General features: G+C 37.2%; 1 protein-coding gene across 1 annotated transcript; it reads left to right on the forward strand.

The window, feature by feature from the left end:
• Positions 1–5,842: 5,842 nt before the first annotated feature.
• On the forward strand, positions 5,843–10,510 carry LOC127963104 (uncharacterized). Its single transcript, XM_052562812.1, has 2 exons — positions 5,843–7,276; positions 10,363–10,510. The coding sequence occupies exons 1-2, from the start codon at positions 6,256–6,258 to the stop codon at positions 10,365–10,367; spliced, it is 1,026 nt and encodes a 341-aa protein (XP_052418772.1). The 5' UTR covers positions 5,843–6,255; the 3' UTR covers positions 10,368–10,510.
• The last annotated feature ends 12,651 nt before the right edge of the window (positions 10,511–23,161 follow it).

The following is a 23,161-nucleotide window of genomic DNA, read 5'->3' on the forward strand; positions in this document are numbered from 1 at the left end:
GCCTTAGTAAATGGAAACAATCATGAAGTCTTAGAGAACAGATCTCAGCAGGAGAAACCTAAAATAATGTTCTTTAATAAAGCGGGATAGTTTCTGATCTCTGGCAGCAAGTCCTTGTTGCTGTCTTATATTTTGTTCATTTACACACAGAACTGTTCTCATCTAGTCTGCTTCTCTACATCTTCAGAATGCTGCTCTCCGACAGCAAGAGGGAATTCTGGGTAGGTGAGAAATGCAGGTCTGATTGGATATTGATCCAGCTTGGAACATCATCGTGTGACAGCAAACAGCAAATACACTATGACATGTGTCTCACTCTCTCGCTCTCTCGCTCTCTCGCTCTCTCGCTCTACACAGACACACACTCCCTGCTGCCTATCTGAAACTTGAGAGTCAAACACAATGGGAGTCTTTGATCAATCCCAAAGCAGAAAATGCTGTCAGCGGAGCATCATTCAAAATTTTATCACTCAGACTGTAACCTATGCCCAAAAAAACAATCCTTAACTTCTGATTTGATTTTAATCCATTCAGCCATAAATAAATCAGAGAACAGAGAATGTTTTGAATAATTCTGAGTGATCAGGGCTGACAGCACATACTGTAGATCAATGCTGTTAGTGCTCATTGTTTCCTGATATTTCTCAGACAGGTGGAACTGACGGTCTGTGGAGAAGAGAGATGCTTTATAAAGATCCTAATATTCCATCATTTCTTTGAATGGAGATCTCTGTTGTGTAATGCTATCCCACGATATAGAGCAAAACTTGTTTTTAGCCAGAAAAGCTTTTGGCAGCCTCACACAACACACAAACACACACACACATACACACAGATTTTTGTCTTATTTTCTTCCATTTTATGATTTAATAATATATATAAGAGAGAGAAAGATTCCAGCACAGGTCGATTTTTTTATTTATCAGTACATTCATATATGACTTGAATTTAAGTCATTTTAAATTACATGGGTATATTTTTTCATTCTTTTTGATCATCCCAAATGTTTACAAAAAACATTTATTATAAATTATTACATTTGTTATGTTAAAGAATCTAATTTTTATAAATAATTTGTAATGATAATTGTTAATTTAATTATAATAATACTAACATTTAATAAAGTAAAAAAAAAATAATTTAATTTAATTTAATTTAATTTAATTTAATTTAATTTAATTTAATTTAATTTAATTTAATTTAATTACTGTGAAAGTTGGATTATTCTTCATTCCACCTTTTCTGTTCCCCACATGGATCAATTCAGTCAAAAATATCTGGTCGAAGCCAACAGCCTAGTGGGCCTATTTTACTTCATCTCCCATTTTTTTCTGGCAAAAAAACAACCAAAAAAACATTTTTTTATTATATTCCACAGGATGAAATGTTGGGCAGAAGAGGGAAAACTGGATTATGACATGACATGATCTGACTCGAAACTGTATTAGCACAATGTAGATATGTAGCGTGCTAACTGCCACCCTTCTGCTCCAATACTAGATTTAACGTGAACTCAAATATAAGAAAACTGAATCTGCTAGGAGAAACTATCCTAAAAACAGCACATCCATCAGATGTCTTCTATAGGTGATTCCAAGAGAGACATGAGACTTCTTAGCATGTTTGCAACATCAGAGGGGTGCATGTGGTCCTCACTGCTGCAAATGAGCTTCAGGCCACAGGATTTCAGTTATCATCACAGACCAGGCTGAGCTAACAGCAACTTCTGACCTCACAAACACATAATAGTACTAACTCTTCGAAGAATCATTCAAAGAATCGTTGCATTCTTTAGCATTTATCATCCTGAGAGGATAATGTGGTTTGAACCCCAGAGCTCAGACACAACAGAACGGCTTTCAGTATCTCAGCCTGATACCGCCTCAAGCTCAAACGCTGTGTGTGTGACAGAGACTCCTTTTACAGTACATCACTGTGGCAGTTCATTGTGTTAAATCACATTAATCTCATATCTATTCCTTTATCTATTCAACCATCCACCCATTCATTGATCATTCTGTTTATCTATTATGGGTGGAATGGTACACAAAAATGATGGCTTGATACATATCTCAGTTTTTAAGTCACAGTTCTGTGTGTTTTCAGTCAAGCAGTGGGAAAATAACTAAACTTAATTTTTTTTTAAACAGTAGTTTCCACAACAAATTGTGATGTTTAATTGTGTTTATTTCATACTATAACTAGTAATAAAGAGAAAGAGATGAATGCCTTCACTCACTGAGCTAGAGGAACTTGTGATCTGTCAAAAAACACATCAGAGAACTGTTTGAATTTCCTAAACAAATTGACAGAATTTTAAAGATTAGTCTTTGAGGGCATTTATAAATCACCATTTTCAAATAAAAACTGAGACATTTACGTTAACAGGTTTAACAGGTCTTTGTTTGTCATCAAAAGTAACAAAAAAAGTGTATTGCCATTATTGTACAGGAGGCAAACTATAGAATGTACATTTTATTCACTCATTAACTGAAACGGCATAGACTTAATAAATTATCTATATTGAATCATTAAAATGAACATGTACAACAAGGAATTTTATGTTATTTAGGAGTTTTGCAGTGCTGTATTTTTTCACTACACCTGTGTAATAAACCAGAAATTTTCAGTACACTTATGTGCAGAGATACACCCCTACAATCTGTCTACTTTCAAAGCTGTCTCACCAGTGTTCAAGCATATTTGTGCTGAGATATATGGTGGCTCAACCTTTAATTAAACTTTGGCTGTCTTATGTGAGAGGACTCTTGAATTTCTTGATGAAAAGAAAGAGCCAACGAAGATGAGCAGGCCAAGCAGGGTCAGGTCAGAGATTTCCCACTGGCCATAACTTCATTAGAAAATAAAACGATCAGAGCAATAAAAGTGCTTTTTATTTCGAAAGAAGCTTTTATGCTAATCCAATAACTCTCTCAGGGTGCCTGTTGCCCACGGAGATGGGAGGATGGAGATGCGTTCCCATAGCAATTGAAAGGCATTCACATACACAGCCGGTTGTTGCCTTGCTATTATTCTCAACTCACAGCCTGGAGCAGGTTTTGGGCCCAAACTTACCGTGCATCAGCACACAGTCTATAAACTCCCCCAATCTCTCTCTCATTTGCCCAGCAGTGCTGTGTGTGTGAGTTAACAGTGCTCTGAGGAAGAGCCTCGTCCGGATCTGTGCTGTGCTGTTATTAGGAGAACATTGATCTGAGGCCCTTGCCACCACTTCCTGCTGATATTATCCTTTCCCAGAATCAGAGAACAACTGTTGGTGTGTAAGTGAAGGGTGTGGTGACACTTTGCCTGTCCTCGCATGCTGTTCTACAATCAACATCCAGTTATATTACTTCATATATCAAACAGGAGCATTTTAGATTACATTTCTAAAAGAGTTAATTCTGTCATTGTGTCATTTCAAGCTTTGTATATATAAATATATGTGTGTATGCATATATATATATATATATATAGAGAGAGAGAGAGAGAGAGAGAGAGAGAGAGAGAGAGAGAGAGAGAGAGAGACAAAATTGCAATACTTAAAAAAAAGTTATCTGATTTTCATGAAATAATTTTTTGATAAATAAGTTTATAAGTCATTTGGAATTGATCTGAGTCTCTAAACCATTTTATAGCATTATTTGTGTTATTGTGAAAACAAATGACACTTATTCTGTCAGATCATTCTACTTTAATCCGAGTCAAGTCACCATTAATTCTATAGTGCTTCATACAATGCAGATTGTGTAAAATCAGCAGAAAATAAATTATGAAAACAGTTCAGATTCTGCAGCTCTAAAAGACAATAGTGTCATTATTTAGCTAAGTCAGTTCAGCGTTGGGTGTGAAAAGTTGGGGCTGCATAATAAATAATATTTTAATTGTGATCATGATTTCAGCTTCTCTCAATTTATTAAGCATAATCGTTTGCAATATTTACCCACTGGTTATTTATCCTGAAAACTTTTGCTATTTGCATTATCTTGCATTGGTAACAAGCCTCCACACACTTTCATGGCTGTGGTTGCCAGATGTCAAGAGTTTAAATCCACCAATCAGATCTACCTTAAACAGTGACGTGGCACCTTACTGTTTAAAGATTGAGATTTTAAAAATAAAATAATAATAATAATAATAATAATAATAAAGAGTACAGCGCATCCTAGATATATTAAGAGATGGTTGAGGCTTCCTAGAAATCTCTGAAGTGGTACCATCACCAAGAAAATTATGTTTTAAATCTAAAGATATAGAATAGTGCTAAAAAAAAAAAAGTTTAAAAAAGTATTAATTTAATTTTACTTTATTTGGGACAATAGGAAACTTCCTTCACTCTTCAGAAGTCTTACTCTACAGCAGTGGTTCTGGACTGATTTTAGTATAGTGAATGTAGAAAAAAAATGTTTTAAATAAAGTTTTTAAAACTTTACATCAAGATAACTGATCAATTAACACATTTAAATATAAATCTACCCAAAACAAAACATCACAAATATCCTGTTTCAGGTTATTCCTGACAGAATTGTAGTGGTCAGTATGAAGCGGTTCATTCAGGACGAATTCTCAGTTCTCTCATTTCTTTTCTCTCTCTGTCTCTATTTCTAGATTTTGTCTCTTTCTCTCATGGGTGAGGAAAATTACTCTGCTAATCTACTCTCATAAATTACTTTCCTGATCTAATTAATATTTCACAGGGCGAGATCAGCCTGACATCGCACCTTTATCAAACATTAATTATTTAATTGACTGTTAAGGAGAGATGAATGGGGAGTAATTAGCCAGCAGACTTGAGAGACCCCCCACAGAGTGAGCTAAGTAGCCCTCACTAACCTGCACAAGCTAATGAGCCCGCGCTAACCTCCGCTAGCTAACGAGCCTTCGCTTGCGGCTTTTAAACAATCTGAGAAAAATGTCCACTATTTGCGGTTACAGCCAACCATGTCCCCCATTTCCATTAGCTTTCTTTTTTTTAAATCACAGTCTGAAATAAACAGTAATTCCAAGAGGGTCCTCTTCACACCCTAATCACCGAAGCTGTTGGTGTTTTTAAAGGGACTCTTATTTTAGATGACATCCCACCATCTTTTGTTCTTCCAGAGACTGTAGCTTTAAAATGTGTCTGTTTGGAAACCCCCAGTAATCTACTCGTATCCCGTCTCTGTGTTTCACGACTTTGAAATCCTCCTCTGCTGCTCTTTAGCGTCACAGTGATGGGGTTGTCCTGCTGTCATGATAACTCACTTGAGCAGGAACAGATGCAGAACAGTTTAGAGGCAGACTTTTACTCAGTCAGTCACAGAGGAGTCTTTAAGACTGTGACGGTCACGGGAAGACCGCACATTCAACATGGACTTTAATACACACACATACTTACAAACACACACAGAGACTGTTTAGTGATAAGAGTTTATTGTAATTATTGATCAGAGTGAATGGAATACCTGTAAATGATGTGTATTGTTCCCGTGTAGCATTTGTCCCGTGATTTTTAGAGTCCCGGTAGGAAACAATGGCAGGAATTATTGGTTCCGCTTAGGGTGGGAATCTACCATGTATTAATTGAGCGAGGGGGTTTCAGGGGCAACGCGGCCGAGTTGTTGCTGTTATTTCCTGTTTAATGTGAATGATTTAATAACATCGAAGTAGATTTATTAATTATAACATCATGCCAATATGTTTCTTTTAGACGCTGTATATTTAGGTGAACATGTGTAAAGTGTTGTATGTGAGTTTGTCCCTCCCCATGGGGTAATGGTGCTGGCCACCAGTATAAATGTGAATGACTTTGTAATGGAAGGTAGTCTGTGTTTGTTGCTGCAGTGGAGAGTGTGGCCTGAGGGTTGTAGGTATTGTAGGTATTGTGGGTATTTTGTTTAGTTATTTTGAAATTGACCTTGTTGTTAAGGAAGTTATTTTTGGAAACTTATTTTGCATTTGAAATTAATTTGGATTTTTCTTTTTGGTTAAGACTTTGTTCCTTCTATTTTTTGCCATGTTTAATTATATTATTGGGCTTGGATGATTGCCCTTTTGTAAGTTTAAATAAATATTTGTTTACATTTCAAAGTTGTGTATTCATACTGCCTCTGTTTAATTTGGCTACAAAATTTGTGGTGCCTATTAGTAGGCTGACCATTACACTGGTGTCAGAAGTGGGATAGCCAGAAGAGAGCAGTAGGGATTTATTTTTTTTTTGTTTGTTTTATTTTTAACTCTCCACTGCAGTCAACAGTGGCATAGTGTCGGCTCAGAATGGCTCCTAAAAAGGTGCGGACGGATCAAGCTGAGGTGGAGGAACCCGGTAGAGCTGTTGGGGAAGGTGATGTTAGTGAAGTGGAACTGGGGAGCGTCACTGAGGATGTCTCACTTGCAGAGTTGAGAGACCTGTTCCGTTCACATTTCGCACAGCAGCAGGCTCGAGACCGTCGCCTGGAGCAAGAGGCTGACCGACAGGATGCTCGGTGGAGAGCAATGCAGCATCAGTTCTCTCTTCTGCAGCAGGAAGTGCATGTAAGGACGACGCCAGATCTACGGCCTGGTAGTGATATTCAGACTGGCCTTTTATCACAACCAACAGTCCAGCGAGTGCCCTCAGTGTTACGGGATACATCAGTCAGCCGACAGATGGAATCACCAGCTGCATCTCCACTGGAAGGCCAAGGCCAGAGTCCATTGAGAATTGAGAGAGAGCCACACCTGCAACGACTGAGTGAGACAGATGACGTAGAGCATTATTTAGCTACTTTTGAACGAATAGCGATGGCGTGTCGGTGGCCAACAACCGACTGGGCAGTTAGGTTAGTGCCCCTCTTGTCGGGCAAGGCTAGGGCTGCATATGTATATATGGACATGGTAGACTCACTTGATTATGACAAAGTCAAAGCAGCCATTCTTGCTAAGTATGACATAAATGCAGAGACTTATCGGCTTCAGTTCCGGTCAACAGAAGTGAAGGAGGATGAAACCCCAAAAGAGTTGTATGCCAGACTAAAAGAAAACTATGCCAAGTGGGTGCAGCCACAGCATCATACTAAGGAGGAGATTGGGGAGACAGTCATTTTGGAGCAGTTTTTGCGCATGTTGGCCCCTGATCTGCAAGTATGGATTAAGGAAAGAGGCCCTGTCTCTGCTGCAGAAGCCGCCAACTTAGCAGACACCTTTGTGGCAGCGCGACGCAAGACTCAACCATGGACATTCAAGCGTTGGAAGGGGAGTAAAGATTCCAACAAGTTCCAACACTCCTTCCCCACTACAGTAAGAGCCATCCATGAAGGTAAGTCTGTGAGTGATAAGGTTGGTTCGGCCAAACAAAGCCCTGGTTTGAAATTTGGTGTGAATAGGAGTTTGATATGTTACCATTGTGGACAAGAAGGTCACAAACAGTCAAGGTGCCCTAGTAATGCTTCTACCCAGGTCAATATGTGTACATTTCCAAGATCTAGCGGTGTAGTAACCCCAGTTATATTGCCTTGTGTTGAGGTAGTTCTTAATGGACAAAAGGTTAGAGCACTGGTAGACACAGGAAGTATGCAATCACTGGTGCGTTCAGATTTGGTCTCTGTAGATATGGGGAGTCACACTTCTATAGCACAGATTTGTTGTGTTCATGGAGAAGAAAGGCAGTACCCCACTGTAGGTGTTCAAGTTAATGTACGCGGACAGGCTTATATATTGGAGGTAGGTGTAGTGGATGGTTTGCCGTATCCAATGATTTTGGGCAGAGACTTGCCTGTTCTAGTAGACCTACTCAGAGATGACCATGAAAGCATGATGGTAAAAGATTGTAGTGTAGCTTTGACCCGGGCTAAGGCTCAGAAACAAAATGCAGATAGTCAGTCCTTGAGTATGTTACCTTACTTTGGAGTAGATTTGGAAGCTCATCCAGGTAAGTCGAGGAAACCTAAAAGACAAAAAAGATTAGAGAAACTTCGTTTTACTGTGACGCATTGTGAGGAACCTAGTGTAGAACAAGGGATGGCTCCAGTAGACATACCTCAGGGGATTGGATTGTGGCAGCAAGAGGATTCAGTGATTGGTTCGCTATATAGGCAGGCTCAGGAAGAGGGACAAGATAAGAACTCTACCGCAGGTGGTTTAGGGAATTTGATGTTTGTTAAAGATGGTGTGTTGTATAAGGGGAAGGGGATAGAGGCTCGCATAGTAGTCCCTCAGAAGGCAAAGGAGATGGTGCTTGAATTGGGCCATTCTATTCCCTGGGCTGGCCATTTAGGAAGGCAGAAGACTTCAGCTCGGATTAGCCGACATTTTTTCTGGCCAAATATGAATAAAGATGTGGCAGAATTTTGTAGAACGTGTCCTCAGTGTCAGAAGACTTCCGGTAGAGGTCCCCCTAGAGCCCCATTAGAGTCACTTCCCGTAGTTGGTGTGCCTTTTGAACAGTTGGGTATGGATGTGGTAGGGCCATTAGAACGAAGCAAAACTGGAAATCGCTTTATGTTGGTTATGACCGATTATGCAACAAGGTACCCAGAGGTTTTCCCTCTTAAGACAGTCAAGGCTAGGACCATTGCAATATGCCTTATGCAGTTGTTCTCCCGAATGGGTTTTCCTAAAACTATCTTGACTGATCAAGGTTCCAACTTCATGTCTAAACTTTTACGACAGGTGTACCGCTTGTTGGGTATTAAGGGCATAAGAACCACACCTTATCACCCACAGACTGACGGTTTGACAGAGAGGTTTAATCAGACACTTAAACAAATGCTGCGGAAGTATGTGAGTGAATCTGGAGCTGACTGGGATCAGTGGATTCCCTATTTACTATTTGCTTACCGGGAGGTCCCTCAATCTTCTACTGGCTTTTCACCTTTTGAATTGTTATATGGCCGGGAGGTGCGAGGTCCCTTGGCTCTATTGAAGGAGTGCTGGATGGGAGGCCAGGAGGCTCCAGAGACTCAACATGTCCTTTCTTATGTTCTTCAAATGCGAGAGAGGCTGAAGAGCATGACTCAGCTAGCCCAGTCAAACTTAGCTCAAGCACAACAACGTCAGCGAAAATATTATGATCAAAAGACCAAAGTAAGAAGTTTTGAGACTGGAGAAAGGGTGTTGGTAATGTTACCCAGCGATACCAGCAAATTGCTCGCTAAATGGCAGGGACCTTTTGAAGTGGTCCGTAAGCTTGGACCTACTACGTATGAGGTTGCCAACTTGGGGAAGAGGCGCTCAAGTCGAGTACTGCATGTTAATTTGCTTAAGAAATGGCATGAGAGACTGCCTCAAGTGGCTGGTGTGTGTTTGATTCGTCAGGTGGAGGATGAAGATGAGGTGGAGGAGCAATATTTACCCCGGCCGGTAGTAGCCACAGTTGACCTCAATCATCTTTCCCCCCTTCAACAGTCACAGCTTCAGAAGATTTGTCGCCCAGGGGTGTGCCAAGAGAAACCTGGACGCACCACACTGATTCATCACAACATCACATTACATGAAGGGGCTGCCAATCGACGGAAGAGCTACCGTATCCCTGAACGGTTATTACCAGCATTGAAGGAAGAGGTGAATCAAATGCTAGCCATGGGTATTATTGAACCTTCTAGCAGTGAGTGGTGTAGCCCTGTAGTCTTAGTTCCAAAAAAAGATGGAACCCTACGCTTTTGTGTGGACTTCAGGTATTTAAATTCAGTTTCCAAATTTGACTCCTACCCTACTCCGCGAATTGATGATTTGATTGACCATCTTGGAAGGGCTAGGTGGCTGACCACACTTGATTTATGCAAAGGCTACTGGCAAGTCCCTTTGAGTGACACTGCAAAAGAGCTGACCGCCTTTAAGACCCCCTGGGGGCTCTTCCATTTTTGTACTATGCCGTTTGGACTGCATGGGGCACCAGCGACATTCCAAAGGTTAATGGACCAAGTGCTAGGTGGGCTGGAAGGATACGCAGCAGCTTATTTGGATGATGTCATTATCTTCAGTTCATCTTGGGAAGAACATCTTGAGCATCTCAAAGTGGTGTTTCATCGTATTCAATCAGCTGGTCTTACTATCAATCCCCGTAAATGTGCCATAGCAAAAAAGGAAACTGAATACCTAGGATATGTTATCGGTGGTGGTGTCATTAGGCCACAGATACAAAAGATGCAGGCAATTCAAGACTGTTCCCTGCCCCAAACGAAAACTCAAGTGAGAGCATTCTTGGGTATGGCTGGGTGGTATAGGCGCTTTGTGCCTAATTTTGCGGTTCGAGCAGCACCTTTAACTGATCTGACACGGAAGACCTGTCCTGTCCAAATTCAGTGGACTGAGGAGGCAAAGCATGCCTTCCAGGACATTAAAAATGCCCTATGCAATGATCCTGTGCTGTCTTGTCCTAATTTTGAAGAACTTTTTGTTTTGCAGACTGATGCTTCTAATACTGGCATTGGGGCAGTGCTGTTGCAAGGGGCACTGGGAGATAGACATCCAGTGGCCTATATAAGTCGCAAGTTGTATCCCAGGGAGGTGAGATACTCCACCGTTGAGAAGGAGTGCTTGGCCGTTAAATGGGCCCTGGACACGTTCAGGTACTACCTTCTTGGCCGGGAGTTCCTCCTTGAAACTGACCACCGGCCACTGCAATGGATGGATCGAATGAGAGACTCAAATGCACGAATCACTCGATGGTATCTATCTATGCAACCTTATCGTTTTATTGTCCAGCATGTTCCAGGAAAGAGTAATGCTACAGCGGACTTTCTTTCTCGCCTGCCGGCTTGAAAATGGGTGGAGGGGAGTGTGACGGTCACGGGAAGACCGCACATTCAACATGGACTTTAATACACACACATACTTACAAACACACACAGAGACTGTTTAGTGATAAGAGTTTATTGTAATTATTGATCAGAGTGAATGGAATACCTGTAAATGATGTGTATTGTTCCCGTGTAGCATTTGTCCCGTGATTTTTAGAGTCCCGGTAGGAAACAATGGCAGGAATTATTGGTTCCGCTTAGGGTGGGAATCTACCATGTATTAATTGAGCGAGGGGGTTTCAGGGGCAACGCGGCCGAGTTGTTGCTGTTATTTCCTGTTTAATGTGAATGATTTAATAACATCGAAGTAGATTTATTAATTATAACATCATGCCAATATGTTTCTTTTAGACGCTGTATATTTAGGTGAACATGTGTAAAGTGTTGTATGTGAGTTTGTCCCTCCCCATGGGGTAATGGTGCTGGCCACCAGTATAAATGTGAATGACTTTGTAATGGAAGGTAGTCTGTGTTTGTTGCTGCAGTGGAGAGTGTGGCCTGAGGGTTGTAGGTATTGTAGGTATTGTGGGTATTTTGTTTAGTTATTTTGAAATTGACCTTGTTGTTAAGGAAGTTATTTTTGGAAACTTATTTTGCATTTGAAATTAATTTGGATTTTTCTTTTTGGTTAAGACTTTGTTCCTTCTATTTTTTGCCATGTTTAATTATATTATTGGGCTTGGATGATTGCCCTTTTGTAAGTTTAAATAAATATTTGTTTACATTTCAAAGTTGTGTATTCATACTGCCTCTGTTTAATTTGGCTACAAAATTTGTGGTGCCTATTAGTAGGCTGACCATTACAAAGACACACACAAGCGTTTACTTAGCAATCCAAATCAGGACATACCTTAGGACATGAAGTGCTTTTATATAAGACTAATTATAATCACTACAGACTTATAGTATACTCCTAACTATTTCTTTTAAGGGAACTGACACTGGATGTTCTTTATGATTATAAAATCATGATGATATGTTTAGTATTTTTATTTCATTGTTTTATTTTTTGTACTTTTATTTTATTTTTCTGTGTTATACTGTTATAATTTAAATCTGTCACTTACCTAATATGAGCGAATATTCATTAGACATGCTAAATTAACCAGCATATAAAGTTGAAAATTAAGAATTGTATTTGTTTGTTTGTTTGTTTGTTTATTTATGAAAGTGAAAAGAAAACATGTTTTGGGATTTCTGAAATAAAAAACAAAGAAAAGTCATTCTATGAAGCATTCAGTGTATTATGCTGATGCAATTATTTAAATGAAAAAAAAATAAACATTTTAACTGTATATTATGTATACTTTTATTATATTGTGCAAATAGTTGCTTTTATATTTGCTTTTGAAATATTTATTTTGAAAGTTTTAAAGTGACCCTCATGTAATAAAAAGAAAAAAAATAATAAACATTTGTTTAATGATAATAAAAATCAACCTCTTGGAACACTGACCATTAAAAACACTTATGTATGTATGCATAACAAAAGGTCTAGGCTATAGTATATGCTGCCAACAGGATATCTAGCATGTCTTTTTGATGATACTATTATGAAGACAGAAATGGGTGGAGGAGAGCCTTCGGTGAGTGGTGGTTAATATTGCAGACCTCTGAGGCCACAGATAGCACTTTAAACAACGGCCTGACATCCGAGACCTTCTCTCACAGGACACTGTCACAGAAACACACAGGACAAAGACAGAGAAGGAGAAAACTAGAGAATGAAGCATGCAATAAGACAGAAGTCCTTAGTTACTGTATCATGATTATGCTCTTACTGTATATCATGTCCTGTATGATACAAATCCGCTGCGTAAATAAGTCTTCATTTGACAAAACCAAATTTACGTAATACATACATACAAATGTTTTTTATTTTTTATAAATTTTTTGCTAATTTTATTTAACTTTAAAATACGGGGGGAAAATTAAATGACAATTAATTAAATAAAATATTGAAAATATTGAATTTTTTTTCTTTTCTTTTTTTAGTAATTAAAAAAAAAAAAAGAAAAAAAAAAAGAAGAAGTTGTAGATGGTTTATATTGCATCAATGAAGGTGTTGGTGTGGCCAAAGTTTGGCGCGGATGTAGAAATGGTCACAAAGTTACATGGTTTATTATGAATTTAGACACTTGGCAATTGAAAAAAAAAACACTCCAACTGAGAGCTTTCCTTAAATTAAATGGCACCCATTTTATTATTCATTATCTCTGAAATATGTTTTTGAGTCATGAGAAGCCATTTTATCAATGTCAGACAGAAACCCTCTTGCATGCTTTTCTTTTTTCTTTTTTCTTTATTCAATTACACGCACTCTCCCTCTCTTTCAAAGGTCAATTTAGCTGTCTCTTTTTTAAGCCCAGTGATCTCCCTCTCCGTTTCTGTCTCACACACAGGGGTTAATTTCCTGCTCTCACCTGTCTGTCTCTGTGGGGCTGCAATAATGCCCCTGTCCACTTATCTTAATTACGTGTCAGTGAGCGTATCTGTGTGACAGTGAGGAGTGTGTTTGTGAGTTTATATGTGTGTGTGCACACTCAGGTGCAGTTGTGTGTTGCATTTATTGAATTTGGGACCTTTAATCTCCTCATCAGGATGGACTCAGGGTCTGTCAGGACCACTGTCGAGGAGAAGACCATTCTCTCTCTCACTCTTTCTGTCTCTGTCTGCATGCCTGCCTGTAAAAGAAGTCTTACTGGCTCTGACAGCTTTAAAACTTTATTTGAAAATCATTTAAACTAAAACGGAATGTTTTAAAGTTTCAAATGATAAAATCATTCATTTGTAAAGCTGTCTCTGTCTATTTTGTTAGTGTGTTCTAATACTGAATCCCTGATCTTATGATCTTGAAGGCAGAATATGTTGATGACTTATTCTTCTTTGGCTTTTTGGGACTCAACATCCATCTGACGAGACTTCCTGCACTAATCCTTCTAATCTCATCTAATCTAATCTATTCTAATCTAATCCTGCAGTTCTACAGTCAAAACGCTGACTCTGTCTGACCTTTACCAGCTTTCACTGGAAGTAGTTTTCTCAGTCATCAAGTCATTGTATTATGGGAAAGACAAAATCAGCACTCAAAGGAATTTGACTTTCTGCAAGGTGTTTTTTAGGCAGTTTGGAAAACAATTGTTTTTGTGGGAGACTGCAGATCTTATTCATTTTGGCGAAAAGGCATGTTTTGGGAAAGGAAAACTAATGTTTTAGTGTACAAAATCAGCTCAGAATGTTGGATATGTCAGTATGATTCAATTCCAATGATTCTTCCAAAAGTCTTGAAGGAGTTCCCCGAGAGATGCTAAGCACTTGTCGGCCCTTCTGCCTTCTGTCAGCGGTCCAGCTCACCCCTAAACCATCTCGATTGGGTTCAGGTCCGGTGACTGTGGAGGCCAGGTCATCTGGCGCAGCACCCCATCACTCTCCTTCTTGGTCAAGTAGCCCTTGATGCCAATATATATATATATATATATACATATATATATATATGGTCCCACTTTATATTGGGTGGCCTTAACTACTATGTGCTTACATAAAAAAAATAAGTACAATGTACTTATTGTGTTCATATTGTATTGTAAAACACTTTTGCTGCTATTGAGGTGGGATGGGGTAAGATTAGGCAGAGGGCTGGAGGTACGGATAAGTTTAAGGGTGGGTTAAGGTGTAAAATATGGGTCAACAGTGTAATTATAAATGTAATTACAGAAATTAAATACAGATGTAATTACATGTAGTTTTTTTTTTAAATAAGTACAATGTAAAAACATGTATGCACACAATAAGTACATTGTACTAAATTATTAATTAAAATGTAAGTACATAGTAGTTAAGGCCACTTAATATAAAGTGGGTCTATATATATATATATATATATATATATATATATATATATATATATATATATATATATATATATATATATATATATATATATATATATATATATATAGCAAACCCAGAATGGCAAACAACTGGCAAACAAAACAAAAAAAGGGTTTTTTAAGTAATTAAATAAATAAAATTAGAATAAAAAATTAATACTTCTGTTTTTTTGTTGTTGTTGTTGTTTTTTGTTTTTGTTTTTTTTCTTGATGTCAAATGTTTGTGGAACATTTTTAAAGTTATTATGCAGAACTATTAAATAATCACATGTAATGACATTCATAAGGGTCTAAATGTGTTCAAATATGTTTTGGGACATCTCTTGTAAGTCAATAGCTCACTGGAAATATAAAGCATTTGCTTAAGTGAGCGTTTTCTTTGTTTTTATGAGAATTTTTATGGAAGTATGAAATGTGTGAATGTAATAAGTCTGTAATATACAGATTAAGAGAGCAAGACTCTATGCAAAGTTAATGTATCAATATTTTGCCATTAATTGAATGCTGATTGTATGATATTCTCGCAATCCCTCAAGTACTATCAGGCTATAATTTATCTCGCTTTGTCCACTAGAGGGCGCTGGTTTCTAACAGGTAGATTCATCTGTTAGTGTCAATACATCAAATAATATTTAGAAATATTGTGTAGAGACAGTTATTTCATGTTTGCTAATTCAAAGAGATTTATGTTCACATATTCCCTTGTGAAGAAAAAAAGTGTTCTTAATTGTACTGAACATGCATGTGTGTTGTGCTTAACAAATGTTGAAAGTATATTTAAAAAAAAAAAACAAGTTATTATATAATATTAATATAAATGGCCACTTAAGTGTACTTAAATTGAGCACGTTTATTATCATGTTTAGTTTATGGTTTCAAATAACTTCAGAAAGACAGTGATACATTTTGCCTGGAATTGTATAGTAGCTATTCATTAAATCTTTAGAAAATAATTTAAAAAGGTTGATTTTGAAACCTCCTAATTTTTGCATGTACCAAATTAGAGAGAGAGTCAGTGTTGTTTAGTTGAAAAATGAATCATCATTTCTCTGAGTTGCACCTGGTGTGAACATCTGATGCTGAGTAATGAGCATGAAGCATGAAGAAACCCAGCGGCCAACCGACAGTTCAAGCAATATCCAGAGAATGTGTCAGAATCTAAACATCTGCTTACTTACTGTCATGCATATGCAACTAAACACTGAGAGATTTAAATAATAATAATAATAGTAGTATGGGCTGTTTCAGTTTTATCTTTGAAATGCGAGTGGAAATATTTCTTAAATTATATGCAAGCTAAATCGTTATTGTTTCTTTAAGAAAATGCTCGTACAAATAAAACAAAAATCGTTAACTTTTTTAAAATTATAAATTCGTATATGTTATTTGGATTAATAATCAGATTCCAAAAATGCAGCATTTGTATTATTGATAACGGTATATTACATATTAAAATGCTTGTAATCAGATTACAGTTACTTTTTTATGGATTACATGATTACAATCACACATGACAGTAAATTATTATTATTTTAATTTTCCTTCCTAAAAAATCTACTGTGTGGTATATTGTTTAGCTTTGAATATTCACAGAACAGCCATCTACATATTATGGAAATTAATTTGCGTTCCATGCTTCTGAATTTGGAGACGAAAGCACCTCTCGGTCAATTATACCATGTACAAGACAAGTTACTAAAGCTGACGTATAACTGGCAAAAAAAAGTATAACCTGGAAGTCTTCAGCCAGATCATTGCTGTTTTCATGTTTACATGCTGCAGCCATTCCTAATTTTTTTTTTTTTTTTTTTTTTTTTTTCAGTTAAAAAAAACAGTCAGTTAAACTCCTTGTAAAATGTAACAGCACAATAACGTTTACAGTCCTCTGATGCCGACTAATGGTCACATTGACAGGTAAACAAAATGTTTAAATTGTAAAAAAAAAAAAAAAAAAATCACATTTTAATGATTTAATTGATTATTTGCTTTTCATCAGCTCATATGAAATGGGATTTTTATGATGTAATTTGTAATCAGTAGCATACTACAGTTTATAAGTAATCTATCTAGCACTGACCATACATTTGAACATCAAATTCATTCATATCCTCCAAGCGTCTGTGAAACTCCTGATCTCCACTAGATGTCACCATGCTAACATAAACCGCAGCTGTGGCTCTCTGGCACTGCTTAGACTGGATTTCCTTTCGGAACTGACCATTCTCAGTCCTCATTAGCATCCTGCTATATCTCTTCCAATACTGTGTCAACTCTGATTCCATTAGAGAACACTAACTTTAATACAGTAAATTCACATTAACTCATTATTCACATTATTCACTTTCAGGTAAGGCTTGTAGTTGAACAATCGTTTATTCAGGTGTTTCTTGATTAATGTCTGTTGCTCAGGTGGAGTTTGGAAGGTCATTTAACCATTTACAGACATGTAAATATGGTGGCCTATGAACTGGAGATATCAGAGTCCTGTTTTATCACAATTTTGACCTTGAAAAAGGCGCATAAGTATAGTATTGCTGCTATTTCTTTTTCTCTGAAACAAAAAGGGACTACAAATGTTTCTTATGATTTGTGCGTGCACTCAGAGGTCATTTGCCTGAAAGAGGTAAAAACCAAAATGAAAGTCTTTTTATTCCAGCATCTTTAAAAATCTCAATTGTTTTTGTGTGTGTGTGTTTATGTGTGTTTGTGTTTCTGTACTTGCTCATATTTGAGGAGGAAAAAAGATCCAAACTATGCAAATAAGCAATTTGGTGCAGTGTCTATATGGTAGGATGACCATATAGTAGGATGACATTCTGATAATAACTTGTGATGTAAATCAATGCAATTTTCAAAACAGTATTGCAGACCACTTACATAAAACGTACAGAAATATAAGCTGTCACACTCTATATACCAATAATACTAATAGGTGTTAGAAAGATGATATGATGTCTAAATGCTTTTATGATCAAAACTGTTGTTATTGATGTGAGGGCAAAACATAATGCTACACAATACAATAATGATTGAGAGACGTACAAATCAACATTCCTCAGTAGACTGATGAATCATATCTGCTATATCTTTTAACATTATCTTTCTTTAAAAAATAAAATAATAATAATAATTAATTGTATAGATAATCAAGTAAACCTTTGTTGCTTCAGTCCAGTAAGTGTTCAACTTGAAACATCACTAACAACATATAAATTATTCTTGAAGATATACTTAATAAAAATAAATAAAGTGAAGTGAAGTGAAGTGAAGAAGTGAAGTGAAGTGAAGTGTGTGTGATTTCACAGCAAAAAGACAGAAGAACCCTGGTCTGAAGTGGGACATTCTTAGAAAGCCTTCTGTATCGTATTTCATACTCACATTTTTAAAGCCTCTATAAGGCCATTTGTCTGATTTATAATTCATATTTTAGTTACATTGGGTAAAACAGAGTATTACTGAATGACAAACTGATTCTCGTGTTCTCAAGCTGATTGCGCTTGTCAACGCACTGGAAAATCAGCAGCACTGTTGCTATAATTAGTATATTAGAATCTCGCTCACGTCATGCACTGTTCCACCAGGACTACAGACACAACACCTCACACACACATAGTGAAACCGACTCCAGCCTGTTGGTTCTGGTTGAAACTTCCCACACCAGGAGAAACATGTCAAGCATTAACACTCAAATTCATTACAGACACTAAATAACACTTATGCATCGACACTATATATATATCCAGTTCTGAAGGCGAAAATAAGTCCTAACATGGTATTCTAGACAGAGGTCAGAGGTCAGTCTGCAAATGCTGATCTAGGCTATGACGATTAAATCATGTACATCTAAGCAGTTCAAAACCCCTGTTATCACCCCATGTTTAACCACATACACATACTCACAAACACATTGTCAAAGGTCAAAGTCAGCGGCTAAGATCTCTCATTTCCTTCACAAGCTTTTTGAAAAGCTACCACCCCCTACACTTTCAAATCCCTTCCTTAAATCAGACACAGATGGCCACACACCCATCTTCTGTCCACCAATCACAGCAGAGGCGCTGTACTGAGAAGCCTGAAGGGTGACAGAGTGCATGTGGAGATGAAACAGCCCCTCTACGCTGTAAATATGACACGCATGATGGTCATAACAAACATGCGCACCTATACACACCTGACAGGGATCAGTAGCATGGATGGATACGGCTTATCTTATGTAGTTTAGAGCAGTAATTCTGAAAAAGTTCCTTTGGAAAGTAGGTGGCGTATAGTACAATACACCATGAAAGGTAAAAAAAAAAAAAAAAACTGTATAGATGTATACAAGATTAAGTGCGTCATTTTATGATGTTTATTGTGCAGAGACAACTACAAGTGAGCCATTCATAAGTCAGCTATCCAAAAAATTGGAATAGTGTGGAGGTGTAGTGGCATTTATACGTCACTATGTTTGATCAGTCTGACTGGCAAAGGAATGCTATGGAAACCTGTCTGAAAGCAGTCGTAGCCTTTGTGTTTCATTTCAATTACGCACTGCAGCTTTAAGGCACATTGGTGATCTAGAAATACAGCACTGTTTGTCTCCTCAAGTAGTTGACGTTTCTTGGAGGCCCAAGAGCATTTTAAGATTTTCTTAATTCCAGGTCTTTAAAATTAAGCTACCTCAAGTTTCCAAGTCCACAGGAATCCTGGTTCTTAAACGTTGTTCAGTAGGTGAATTAAAATGAGAAACAACTTTATTTTTAGTTGGCTTAGCTTACAGTAAAGCTTGTTATTTCTTACGTTAAATCACTTCAAGTCATCTGAAGGCCCTAGAAGAGTCAAGAACCACTGCTTTACATCATTTTTATTTTTTCACATAAAGTAGAGGACAAGACAGTCTGGCTGATGTATACATCTCATTACATATTTGCAGCTAGAACATTTTGCCTGGAAGTGTTGAATATTGGGTCCGGATTTCCATTGTACGTGCTGATGGGTATTTAGCGATCATTGTTGGCCTTGATCATTGTGTGAGTGCTGAGAATATCCTTTCAGCTCACAGTACATCATCAGGGGCCAGCACGTTCTTTCATTTGGTGGAAAATATGTGTGCAACTGAATTAGGCATTTAAATACATTCTGTACTATCTAGAGCACGTCACATGCTTCTCACTCCACGTCGCCCCTTAGTAACAGGGAAAAACTTCTTTGCATGCCTCTGGTCAGTGTCATAGTGACAGTTATGGTCTGCAGAAGGCTATCTGGCCATTGTAGTAAATGCATATCTCTCAAACTGTATTGCACTTGATATTTCTGTTGTTCCGAGGGTGTTGTGATGCAGGGTTGGTGATTTTAAGGCCTTGATACAATTCTTCTATAAAGTAGTCATCCAATATGTTCATGTTTTTACTTGTTTCTGACCTCAATGGACTGAACAGAAGGTGTTTTCAAGCAATCTTTCCGGCAAGTTCACTCTGGCAAGCTGTTTCAAACTCACCAAATAAAAATGAACACCAGTTCATTCTTCAAATTCACTTTAAGTATTTCAGGGCCTTTCATCTGTATTCAGTGGTGGTTTGAACCAAACTAAGCAGTGGCCTCTCATCAAAAATCCCCCTCATAAATAGAAACCTTAGCTTTTGGAGGAAACGTCCAGTACCATTAGAAGCACACAATAGCTTCTTACATGAAAAATTTATTCTAATACAACCAGATTACACAAGGATTTTCAAACTGTGATGTTCTTCCACTAAAAAATTCTGGAAATGACTTTTAGATAAGCAGAAGGGATATTAGAATGTGCTTATACAAGTTTAGTCAAGCCAAATGAAATAATAGCAAGCCATCCACCCCACTAATGGCCATGACCGTATCCACAGTTCAGTATTTATCACATTGTTCTCCACCCATCTCCTCTGCTGATGTAAATATTTGGTTTGTGTACAGAAAAATAGACTTCTGTTGATCATAAGTGGTACTGAAACAGGAGGAGATACAGGCGGGTTTCCTCGTGAACTGCAGGGGATGTTTTAAGAAGGACTTGTGCAGAGAAGAGCTTCAGTGTGAATAAACAGGCCCGTGGGCTAGCTTGCGTGTGTTGTGGGTTAAAGTTCCCACCTCTGACCTGTTCAAGCAGAGGCAGGTCATTCTACATCTGCAGTAGTGAAAAAATAACAGACAGAGGGAGAGGGTTTGTGTGGGAACATGCTGGTTCTGCGAAATAAGGAAAATATACACTCTCAGAAGAAAACAAAAAAATATGTTTTGATATTTGAATTGAAATGGACTGTTTTGTCCATTTGTCCACTTATGATCAATCTCAGTGAGGACCAAAACAACATTGACTAAAAGAAAAAAAGAAAAACTTTTCTTTTGTGTTCCACAGAAGTCATAGGTTTAGAATGACATGAGTGAAAATTTAATTAAAATAAAAATTCAAATACATCGCTTTTAAAATAGTTTAATTATCTATGGTAATGGATCCAAGCTATCAAATCTAAATATCTTAAAAGGTACACATACGCAAATTTCTGGTAATATTTTTGGGGCTTGCTCATTGTGAATGAAATAGCTCAACCAAAAGTCACTTTAAAACCAAGCAGCTTTCTGTTGGTCACTGCCACAAATTCACATGACAAAAATAATCCCATTATTCAATTTATGTGGAAATCTTTTGACTTTTACTCAAAATTGACCATTTGCAAAGAGCTTGATTGACAGGTGATCTGACCAACCATAAACGCCAGACAGAAGAGTAGATCATCTTTGGTGAATTTAAACTTGAAAAATTGTGTTTAATGATGTCTTTCCGCAGTTTAACTAAAATATGTTAGGATGTTAATTCGTGTTTATTTTGTGCTTTAAGTAAATATGAAAAGACATGTGTGCCACTTGAACTGAGGCAGGACAGTGATCTGTCACGACACATTAAAAGAGCCACAAAATGGTGTTTATTGTTTGAGGTCAGTTGCATAGATTTCTATTGAAATGACTGTATTACGGACATAAAATTTGCCAAACAACAGTAAATCTGACTGCACCTTAAATCTACAACAGTATTTAGGCCCTAGCGCTAACCAAAGACTTATATTATGTTATCACTATGTGGTTCTGACAATTCTTGGCTTTGACTCATCAAATAACAAAAATAATATTTTACCTGTTAAGTCTCATGTGTGTATCTAATTCTGATAAAGCTGTGCTCATGATCTCAGAGCCCTTAAAGATGATAAAAGCAGGATATAAAGTATGCCAGTATTTGTTTTGAAAGTGAGAGTGCAAGGAAAAGAGAAAGGTTAGCATATGAATAATTTATACGCATTGAATGGATATGTTCCATAGTGCTCAGTTTGAGAACTCTTTCAACTTGGCCTACTATAAGAGTAAAGTTATTTCACCTTTGAATTGAATTGATTTGCACATGGTATCAGTTATGTTTATACCTGTAGCCAATGACTAGAGATTTGAGTGATTCCACTTGTATTGATTTCCTCTCGTGATTAAAGTTGGAATGCTTCAGAGAGAAGTTTCTTGGAATTTAATTCCTGTTGCATTCTTTGGATCTTTAAAAGATATGGAATGGAAATAAACAGTACCATTAAGATGTTTGGTATGTGCTTTCTTTAAGAATGTTTTATCAAAACTGATTGCAGGGTTTGATACTCAGGGGACTTTTATGGAAATATCAGATCCTGTTAGAAATCCTGATCCTTGCTGTCTAGCATATATAAACTAAAGACATGGCTACTCTGTCAAGGTGAACCTTTGTAAACTGCAGGTCTGTCAAATGCTCACACAATTATTTCTCAATGCACATTTTGGAATTCTGTAGTGAGATTCAATTTTTGATTTGCAGCTTTTGATGTGCAAAGCTTGGAATCTCAAATGATTAATGTGTTATTCTGTTTATACAAGTAGATTCCGCAAGGAGCTTCATTGGTTAAGAAATTGTGGTCACTGTCTGTTTTGCATTCTTGTGGACACCAGAAATATTCTAATAAACAGAATAAGTGGTTTACCAAGACTTATTTTCATATTCTTATTTCATTTCAGTGCTCTTGCATATGGCAATCTCTGCTTCAGTGAAGGAATTTGTTCTCTTTACTGCCGTGACTGGAGCCCATGCTTATTAACAAAAGATTAATTAATCTCTGCTGGTGCAGCACAGCAGTTTCACATGCTGTCAAATGGAATTTAAAGAAAGGGGGACGGACGAATATTGGTGAATACAAAGAAGCTTCACAGATATTAAGTAGCCTAAATCTTTTCAGTTTACTTAAGCAGCAAACATTCATTAAAAAAGAAAAAAAAATCCTAGTTTGAAGGATGTAAAAGTACAAGAAACGGCACATAAGTTAAAGTATACATCTTATATGTCAAAATATTAGGCTACTCTATTAAAAGTCATAGCCAATACATACAGTACACACACAGGCCTACTTGAGTTACAGTCAAAAGTATCCACATTTATCTTAAATATTTACTTAGTAGGCTACTTTAATATATTTTCTTTAAGAATGTTTTGTTAATAGTTTG

This window comes from Carassius gibelio, chromosome B8, assembly GCF_023724105.1.
Source record: "Carassius gibelio isolate Cgi1373 ecotype wild population from Czech Republic chromosome B8, carGib1.2-hapl.c, whole genome shotgun sequence".
NCBI classification, from domain to species: Eukaryota; Metazoa; Chordata; class Actinopteri; order Cypriniformes; family Cyprinidae; genus Carassius; species Carassius gibelio.